The following is a 10,834-nucleotide window of genomic DNA, read 5'->3' as shown; positions in this document are numbered from 1 at the left end:
AAAGAATGATGCACACCAAGAAGGATGGACATTATTCTTCCAATATTCCATCATTTGCATGGTGGAAAAGCCAGACTAATATGCAGCCTGCTGTACTGGCATTGTTCGGAAGCATTTGAGCAGAGAAATGCTGCCAGATGTTGGTTAACACAGCTGCCTGTTGATGACGGCATGTTGCAGGGCGGCTGCAAACGTCCTTGGTGCCCAGAGAAAAACATTTGTCATGTATCAGCCAAAAAAAGACAGACTGGGAGAAGCAGCTGGTGATATGTTCAGGTCAAGGCTGCAGATATTCCTGCAGAAACTAGAACTTACGTTAAGTCATGCTAATTAAACTCTAGGTGGGTTCACAGCTTTCAGCTCTTCCTTTGAGAAGCAGTAGAGATTAGAATGTGGAAAATCACTAATTAAAGCCAAATCAAGAGAGAATATCCGGTGTAGGGTTGGGTGGAGTGATGTGTATGAAATAAAACGTTAAATGGGAAGTGAGAGGCGAGATAGCAAGCATGTGAGTAGGTAGCGTGACGGTGTTTGTCAAGTCATAAAGCTGCTGCAGGCTCTCTGTATGACAGGAGAAAATTGACTCGTCCCTCTTACCTTCCCAGCTAGCTTGGGGACATTTTTCATTAATTATAGGCTGAGCTTTTTTTTCATCCATGGTATTTTCCAGACAGGCATCTTCTGCTCTGCCTGCTGCAGTTAAACCGTATATGATCTGTTCATTGACCTGTATGTGTTCAAAACTAAGTTGGCTCTCTTGGGCTGGCTTTATCTGCACTCTGACAGCCAAAAACATGCTAGAAGGCACGTTTATCTAGTGTATATTTTGGGATAGAAAGTGGCGGGTTCCAGCGAACGCTGGCTGGGCTGCCTCGCAGAGCGGCAGAGGTCGAATGTGACACTGTCATTTTTCACAGATGGTGTGGAGGCTGCCATTGCAAACCAGCTGGAATATCAATGGACAGATCTCCCATTATTTTCTAAAGAAGTGGAGGGCACCTTAAAATGACATTCCTGCTGTGCTGAAGATGATTTGCTGTAAATCAGGAGGAAAATCATTGCTAAGAAGCAGCATTTAAAGGTCAGAAAGAATTGTGAGCTGTTTGCTGCCATGATTCAAGACAATTCGTCAGGAGAGAGCGAAGGGTCACTTGGCTTTTACTTTCTTTGACTCTGTGAAAGACTGAAAGAGATGATGGAGAAGCTAATGGCTCATTTCCTTTAAGTTTAATCATAATATGTAAACAAAGACATGAATTCTCATGTGTATATTTTAGTATCATCCCCTGCGGTTGGTGCACAGTGACACATGGCCACCTACAGGCTCTACTGCGAATCTTTCAGATTAAAGCTTGCTTTTTTTTCCAACCTTCTTGAATGTCATTTCCTGCTTGTTAACTCTCCATTAATGTCTCTTGCTTCATATCCACTTGACACAAGCCCTGTCAGAGAGGACTGGCTTTTAGAGGCTTTGTCGCACCTGCATGGGAGAGGTTTTACCTCTAATTACGTCCTCTCGGGCAGAATGCTATTGTCTAACTTTCGGAGCAAGGCCATGGGGAAGTTATTTTATAAAGATTTAACACTCCATTAGCAAACCACAATCCTCTGGTGTGCCTGTGTATATCTGACTCTGAGAATTGTACTGTTGAGCCGAAGCTTTTGCTTTCTACTCCAAAGACAAGGCAGGAGTCGTAGGGGTGGATCAAGATGGGGCTAGCTTGGACCTTTTTCCGGCTTTGGTTTCTAAACAGTAAACAGAAGATCAGCAAGCATCTCGAGATGCAATCGCATGGATCTTTTTCCATCACATACTTCTTCTCTGAGTTAGTAAAGTAAAGGTTTGAGCCAATCAGAAGTCGATTCTTTCCTTAAATGAGCCTCCTGGATTTACAGAAAGCAAAGCTTTATTTTCACCCGATCGTTGTGAGAAGCAGGGCTGGAATGGACAACTTAGAGGAAGAAGAATTCGACCAGTTTGAGATAACAGAAAATTTCAAGCAAAAACCATTCCCCCGCATCCAGACCCTGATCGATCAACATCAAAAGTTAACACATCTAAGCTGATCCACAGCTCACATCTGGTAAAATTTTAATTTAAACTGGGTTGGTTGGGTCAATCAACCGAGAGAGGAACATAAAAAGTGAAAGAAAACAGAGGAAAAGGTGGAAAAAACCCACAAGTCTGACCAGATCAGCCTGATCTTTGAACAGATGAATTAACCTTTAATGCCTCTTCACCACCAGTCAGCTCTGCTTTTATTGGAGTTTGTCATTTTTTTCTGGAAGAATTCTACAGAATGGTTTCCAATAAGCTTCAAGCATGTTCCAGAGGACCAATGGCTGCTAACAGAGCAGGAATATAACAGCTGAGATTTTTAATCACTTAAGATAAATGGTTTTATCTGATTTTAAAAAACTGCTTAAACAACAAACCATATTTTCAGCCTAGAATGAGGAGAAGATGGAAATATTTCCCTGTGATTTTTATTTTTTTATTTATTTTTTTTTTTATTCATAGAAATAGAACCAACAACAATCCCTCTGCATAAATACAATTTGGAATGACTTGCAGACAACATTGTCCATGTTTCTATTGCTAAATGCTCGCTTTGGTTCTGCTTAGACCTCCACTTGCATGGACACAATTTGGACACAATTTGGAGCTTAAAAGCATAAAACTGGACAGAAGCCGCCAAACGTTGCACAATTCAGATGGAAACTGGGCTTTTCAAGTTGAAAGAAGACTCTTACTCTTACTGATCTGGAAACCTCCAGGGTCTTCCCTGAGGTGGAACATCCCCCCCACCCGGGATCTCCTCCCAGCCTGACATACTGGCGGGTTTTTGCTGAGTCAGCTGGAGGGATTACACATCGTTTCCGGACAGAAAGCAACCCAAAATGACACAAGGGCACCTCAAGTTTGTTGCAATATGAGAAGTACATGCGGTTCAAGTTGATCCTGCACCCAGTAAAACGGCTAAAAGCATTTAAAGTACAAATATTTACACAGCATCTCTGCAGACATCTCTCAATATGTAGAACTCACAGTCTGATACCCTTAAGACAAAGAAGAGAGCTTGAGGAAATTAATACACATTTTTAGTCATGCTTCAGTTTAAGATTTAGATTGTTTATCCGTGTTTTGTCAGAATACAAAGATGCACCGTTGGTTTGATGCGCAGACCGTCTGTCTGAGCTTTGATGGTTATCAGAACAGCTTTCATTTCCTGCTGAGCAGTTCTCCAAATATTGCTGCGGATTCCAGTGTCTCTGTTTACCTCCGGTCTTTGTCTGAATGACAGCTCTGATGGAGAGCAGTTTATACACTCTGAGGATAAAATGAGCCAATATTTTCCTAATCCAGGACTTAACCTCACAGTACAGTCCATAAATACTCGGATGATTGTTACAGCGAAGGGAAATATTTACATGCTGTATTTAACAGCAGTGCAGCTCATTTGCTCAAAATCTCAGATCAATGCTGGCGCCTTTCTCTTTGTGCATACCTGACAAGCAGAACCAGATCGTTTGTAATTTGTTTGCATAAAATGGAATGATGAAGAGAAAACTTAAAAGGATATGCAACCCCGTTGGGCAGCTACACTGCAGAAATGACTGGCTTTGCAGTCCAGTCATGATTCTGTTCAAACGACACGTAAACGAAGACCCTGAACTCTCCCACAGACAGGGCCAATGATGAAAATACGTGTAATCATCCACAGCAGGGAGCCGGTTCTCTGGGTTTTACCTGCAATTGGTGCTCAAAGGCGGGCAGGGGGCACTGAATCAGGACTCTGGGATGCAGTCAAGCACAGACGTTAAAGTGCAACTCCACAGCTGCCACTTTGGGAAACAGTTTCCTGCATCTGTGCTGGGAGTTCCATTAATACAAAGCCGGCATAAGATGTCACATAAAACCAGTGACCTGTCTGCTTATTTAGCTTCAGATAAAAAACAAAAAGTCAAAGAAGTTAGTGTAATCCAACTAAACATATGGGAATCATTTCTCCACCATGTGGTCATCTGGCCATCCTGGAGTCCACCACAACCGACACAGTAAAGACAGAAGTTGAAGGGAAAATGGCGAGGTTGGCCTTCTCTGTTTCCCAGAGGGCAGAGGCAATTTTCAGCTCTAGTGAGCCAGCTCCAGGAATACCCAACAGTGAACACAGAACAATACTCAAGCTCATTTATTCACATCCTCCCAGAGCAGCCACTGGCTTGTCACCATTTTTTCCACTCCAAACAAAAAGGGCAAATTTTGGATTTCTGAATCCACAGATTCAAATTTAGTTCAGTGGCTTTTACTGCAAAAAGTAAGAGAGGATAGTCCAGACAAAAACCTCAAAAATTGCATGTATAATTTCAAATGTAATCCATTTATACGTGTGAGCAGATGAATGAGGAAAAAGCTGAACATTCATCTCTCTTGGAATAATAATGGCGGTGCTCTGATCGTGCAGACACTGCCTGCAGACGTGCTGAGAGTTGCAGGTACGCTCCGTGATTGATGGTTTTGCTCTGAGTGCTGCTGCTGTTCTCACCAGGCGACGATCAGTGCACTGCTGCTCAGCAGGTGTCACTACCGCTGTTTTGTACCAGTTAAACCTGAAGCCAAGATGCTTTTCTTCTTCTCAGCACAATATGGAGAAAAAAAAAGATCTACTCGTGATTTGAAAACTGTGTAAACTAAGTTATGTGTAACTTTGGATAATCGCATGATGCACACACAGATATGTGGACATTACACACAAGAAAATGACACAACTTACAGAAAGGAACTCTGATCAGTTTACAGGTGCATGAAGGTTTTTTGAGAGTTTCTTAACATTCAGAGCTTCAGCATGGTGCATTTACGGGATTGTAAAAAGCTGGGTCATCTGGTTTTTCTTATTTAAATAGATAGATAGATAGATAGATAGATAGATAGATAGATAGATAGATAGATAGATAGATGGATTTTAGCATGTAGCTGACTCACCTCACCTCTCTCTCTCACACACACTTTTGAAAAGAAAAGTACCAAAATTCCACGTTTCCATTTACCACCAGCACTTAAACGCACCATGCATGTCCAAAGCTGTGAGGCTCCTGGAAGCTACGACTGGGCAGATTGATCCAAATATCAATAGTACTGATACCATGGTCAGTATCATTCAATAACAGTGAGATAGATATTTTTCTTGCGGAGGGCTTTGGGGGCAAAAAAGCAAAATAGTTATTTCATTATTATGTTACATTGAATATGTTGTTGTTTAATATTGTTTATAAACAAAATATTTGATGTTGAAGGTTAAAAGAACATTTTTTATGTGTGAAATCTTAATGTTTGTGTATTTTTGTAAACTTTGCAAGTGCAAAAAAGTTTTGAGTATTTGTATTTTCTACATGTTTGTACGTCTGTACATACATTTGCAAGCACCTGAAATTGCACAATAAAAATGGTTCATAGGGTTCACAAACCATGTTCTACACATACAACTACCTACAGTTACACACTAACTAGTTCACACTGTTTGCAAATCATTTGTTACACACACACAATGATACTGAATTGATTTTCTCTTCATGTTAATGTGTTTACTACTGGTCAGAATGGAAAGCTGCAGCTGATCTTTGCATGTGAGCAGGAGATTCTACGACACAATGTTCATGTTAACATGACGGAGTGTGTAAAGGGGAAGTGTAGACTCCCTGCAGATAATTCTTCTTTGGGAAATCATTGACCGTCCATATTGAGCTTAAAACGGATTTGAGCATCTTTAGTTGACACCAGGCGAGGAAGAGCTTTCGCTGAGTTGCAGCAGAGATTTCAGGTGTGGGACAAGGCTTATGGCAGCTGGAGGTGGACGAAGCGCAGCTAAGGGAGTAAACTGCCTCCCCTGTGCCATGACCATCCATACTGATCCACTTTACTTCTCTAATCCACACAGCTCAAGTGTGCCACAAGTGTGTCCCATTTGTATTGTTAGTGTTTTTGAATGTAAATCGTTGGACTTAAACATCTTATGGGAGATTAAGCTAGCTTAGCTCCATGCCTAATGCAATGATTAGGGATTTCTGGCACAGCAGATAAGTGAATGTTCACTAGTTACTCAGCCGTCATGCTCAGTGGTTAAACACATCATGTCAACATGAAAACAGCTTTCCCACCACCAACTTTGGTTTCATTATATGATCATTATATGATTTTTTTTTTTTTCATCGTGGAAGTTTTCACACACATTTTGGCCTGTGGGATCACTGGTAAACAACACAATGTTTCAGGTTACAAATGGACTGGTTGGTCACTGGGGGATCAAAAGACTTTTTTAATCCCAGGTGAGAAGAATTTTTAAGGGTTACGTGGAAATGGACCCTTTGAAGATTAAATGTCGGCCCCAGTTTGGTCAATAATTCTTTTTAATGTCGTTATTGAATTCTTGGTAATATAGGCTGTGTGGAGCCCTGCGATGGACTGGCGAGCTGTCCAGGGTGTACCCTGCCTGTCGCCCAAAGCCGGCTGGGATAGGCTCCAGCTTCCCCGCGACCCTGAATTGGAATAAGCGGTTCGGAAAATGAATGAATGAATGAATAGGCTGTGTGGAGTGTATAATTGCTGTCTTTAAAAATGCATGCACCCATCTGCTGAAAATTAAAGGCTTGGAAACACATTCAAAAGACCGAACAGTTAAAAAGAAAGCAATTTGAGCCACTGGTTGGTTATGTGGTTAAAAATGCATCCATCACAGTGCATTGGCAGACAAAAGCCTGGGAGAAGGTGCTTTGAGCTTTCTGGCCAACAATAAGTACCAGTTTGACAGTGGTAGACAATCATTTACTGAAATGATGTGTTTTCAGATATTAACTACATGTTTCTGAGAAATTACTGCTTCTAACTTAGCTGCATTGGTGCTATATTTGGCTATGTGTAGAACCCTTCAGTGACAAAATGAGCATCAACAAGTCTAGCGTCTTTTTCTGGTGGTATCAGGGACTCTTGGCAAGTAACAATAAAAGAACGTGTAGTTTTCCGTTCTCCGTTGGCAGTTCTCCATCTTTCCTCCTCCCCCATCTAAAGAACACATGTAGCTCGGTCCTCATGCAGTTCCACGCTGCCGTCAGAGAGGAGGAGATCGCCTCTGCTGCATGATCAGACTGAAGTTGTCACCAAGTGATCTGTCCTGGTTTACGGTCAGATATTAATGTCTATTAATGTGGATGAAAACATTTCTAAAATTAAATCTACTGTAACATGTAGACTCTTGATTAGAGAATAAGTGGAGCTGCAGCTGTTAGTATTTAAAACATTTTTCCAGACATTCATACAGCTTGAATTTACAATATTGATATATTTTTCTATTATTTAATTTAATAAATGTTTAAAATCCAGTTAAAAGAAAAAAAAATGTTACTTTTGGGGCAAATTTTACTATGTGATTAAAATGTGATTATTCTAGAATAATTCATTACAATACCTGCAAATAATTATTATTGTTCATACATCTTCTACCGGGCCTTCAGTCTATGCAAGACCTCACATAAAATGCCATGTTAAAGATATTAAATGTATTCTGGACAGATATGACTTGTTTGATATGGTGACTAAAACTTTACATGATTCACGTAAAGTTTGAATAATATGTGATTGACAAATTTCTTTTATTTGATACACCTGTCAACTACTTATGATTCACATTTGTCCACCATGTAATTCTCATACAGTACCAGTCAAAGGTTTGGACACACTTTCCCATTGGATTTAATTGGAAAGTGTGTCCAAACTTTAGACTGGAGCTGTTTATCAACCTCATGAGATTAACATGGGATTCACATTTGTCAACCATGTGATTCACATGTGTCAACCACATGTGATCCATAAGGGATTCCCATGTATCTACCACATGTGATTCACATATGTAACATGTAGTTGACACATGTCAATAATGTGAATCACATAAAGATGTGGCTGGCACGTGAATCATATGTGGTTGAAATATGTAAATCAATATGTGACGAACATGAGAATTACATATGAATCACATGTGGCTATTTATTAAAACTCAGCCATACAACAAGACAATGATCATCAGTAAATCAATAACCGAACGGTGGAAAAAGAGAAGAATCTATGTGTTGCAAAGCTTCAGCAAAAACCACCTGGTTTAAATAAAAGGTCTCTTTGTGGGTTGTACAAAACCAAATACCTGCAATCCTCAGTGAACTGAAGGAGTTTGTTAAAGAGTGGGTAAAGCTGCTACAGTGTAAGCTACTGAAATGCTTTTAGGTTTTCCTCACTGCTTCTGCTCTTTAGCTTCATTTGTGTTCAGTAAATAATAAGATGGTGCAACCTATAATCAGATGGTGTCTACCTAAATACCTTCCAAAGATTTGATTTTTTTAAATCATGTTAAGATAAAGAAACCCAAACCTTTCAAAGTGTCTTATTTCTGTTTCTCAGAGTTGTATCTCTTTTCTAGCATCTATTTGTGGTCATTTTAATAGCTTTCTACTGGTTTCCCTTGTGCTTTCTCCTTCTTTAACAGAACAGGTGTCTACTAGTGAGGTGTTATTTATGCTCTGATTATGAAAAATGTATGTGCCAGAAATGTGTGGCTCTAATTACTTTGCTACAGTAATTAGTGTACACGCCAAAAATGCTACTGTTATTTGATAAATTAGATCAGCTGAAAGCAGGATTAAAACAGAAAAGGGCACAGTGCTAATACTGATGGTATGATGAAGCATCCAGTATAGTTATTTAGGCTATATCTATCTGGATCATAATTATCTGTTGCACTTATGCCATTATGTGTTAAATGAGAACATGTTTGACTTGTTTTTCTCTGAATGACTGAAATTTTCCTTTAACAGTATACTATACCTCTGCTCCAAAATTCTTCGGATCGCTAAAAAGCAAAAGTCTTTTGCACTTTCTTAAAAATATCTCTTCTCTTTTGTTCTCTTCTAGGTTCCATCTGAGTAGGAGGTGGCAACAAAAGACCAAATGCGATGGATGCATTCAATTTCACATACTGGAATGCCTCTGAAGGCAATGAGACAGAAGTTGTGGAAGAGAGCGAAAGCGCCTACAAGACTGTGGAGGTGGTGTTCATCGTGTTGGTGGCTGGTTCCCTCAGTTTGGTCACAGTTATTGGCAACATCCTGGTCATGCTTTCCATCAAAGTTAATAGGAACCTTCAAACGGTCAACAATTACTTTTTATTCAGCCTTGCATGTGCTGATCTAATTATTGGACTATGCTCTATGAACTTGTACACAGTTTACATAGTAATAGGCTACTGGCCACTGGGGCCGGTGGTGTGTGACTTGTGGTTAGCCTTGGATTATGTTGTCAGCAATGCATCTGTCATGAATCTTCTCATCATCAGCTTTGACAGATACTTCTGTGTCACCAAGCCCCTCAGCTACCCTGTAAAAAGGACCACCAAAATGGCAGGCATGATGATTGCTGCTGCCTGGGTCCTGTCGTTTATCCTCTGGGCACCAGCTATTCTATTCTGGCAGTTCATTGTTGGTGGACGGACAGTGCCTGAAAAGGAGTGCTACATCCAGTTCTTTTCCAATGCTGCTGTGACTTTTGGCACAGCCATTGCTGCCTTTTACCTGCCCGTCATCATTATGATCCAGCTGTACTGGCAGATTTCCAGAGCGAGCAAGAGCCGCGTGAAGAAGGATAACCGCAAGCCATCAGGAGCCAACCCAGAAGCTCTGTCGCCTGGCCAGAGGAGAAGCAGCACACCCAAACCCAATAACAACAATGTCCCGGGGGAGAACGCGGGGCATTCCCAGAACCAGAGCGCCAATGACGGGGCTTGTCAGCACGACGGGAAACTGCAGAATGGCAAAGGACCTTCCTCCACCATCGCTGATGGAGAAACCGAAGGTGAAGATGTGACCAGAGAGAACTGTGCTGCAGGGGAGCCAGCAGAGGAGAAAGAGAGCTCCAATGACTCCACATCTGGCAGTGTTGCTGCGTCCAATCAGAAGGATGAGGAGCCAGCACCGTCCACAGCCAAATCCAGTGCTGAGACAAGCCAAGTCCCACGACAGCGACCCAAGGCAGGGGGCTCCAAACTCACCTGCATCAAGATCAAGACTAAGTCACCAAAGGGTGACTACTACACGCCATCAAACGCCACAGTTGAGATCGTCCCAACCTCAGAGCGGCAAAACCACGTGGCAAGGAAGATCGTGAAGATGACAAAACAACCTCCAAATAAGAAAAAGAAAGGAGCACCATCACGGGAGAAGAAAGTTACCCGCACCATAATGGCCATCCTGGTTGCTTTCGTCGCCACCTGGACTCCTTATAATGTGATGGTGCTCATCAACACCTTCTGCTCCAGCTGCATACCCAACACAGTGTGGACTATTGGTTATTGGCTTTGTTATATCAATAGCACCATCAATCCAGCCTGCTACGCCCTGTGCAATGTCACTTTTAAAAAGACATTCAAACATCTTCTCCTCTGCCAGTACAAAAATATTAGGTCGGCCAGATAAGTGCAGTCAGCCCTGAAGTATGAGTTGCCTGTCAGTGTGTCTGTGTGTGTGAATGTGTGTTACACGTGTGTTAATGTTTGCAAAAGATGTTAGTAAGACTGAAAAAGTATATTTTAAAATCACCTTGTCATCAATTTATCATTAGTTTTCCAATTTCCCTCAATAACAAGTTGTAGCACTTTATAGTATTTCAGCTGAGAGCAGCTGCGTTGAGATGCTTCGTGTGGAATCGGCACAGGTGGAGGTAAATTACAGAGAGAGATACCGAGCTGAAAAACAGAATAAAGATAAAGAGCAGAGGGAGATCTGCACAGTACGGAAGACA

At 41.3% G+C, this 10,834-nt stretch overlaps 1 protein-coding gene across 1 annotated transcript; it reads left to right on the top strand.

Moving 5' to 3' along the window:
- Positions 1-8,991: 8,991 nt before the first annotated feature.
- Positions 8,992-10,509, top strand: chrm2a (cholinergic receptor, muscarinic 2a; the record flags this gene model as incomplete). The annotated part of the gene is made up of 1 exon (XM_079263353.1): positions 8,992-10,509. The coding sequence occupies exon 1, from the start codon at positions 8,995-8,997 to the stop codon at positions 10,507-10,509; it is 1,515 nt and encodes a 504-aa protein (XP_079119479.1). The 5' UTR covers positions 8,992-8,994.
- Positions 10,510-10,834: the final 325 nt, after the last annotated feature.

Source organism: Telmatherina bonti (genome assembly GCF_933228915.1).
Source record: "Telmatherina bonti genome assembly, chromosome: 23".
NCBI classification, from domain to species: domain Eukaryota; kingdom Metazoa; phylum Chordata; class Actinopteri; order Atheriniformes; family Telmatherinidae; genus Telmatherina; species Telmatherina bonti.
Note: the sequence above shows the minus strand (reverse complement) of the source record. Positions and strands in the feature narration are given on the sequence as shown.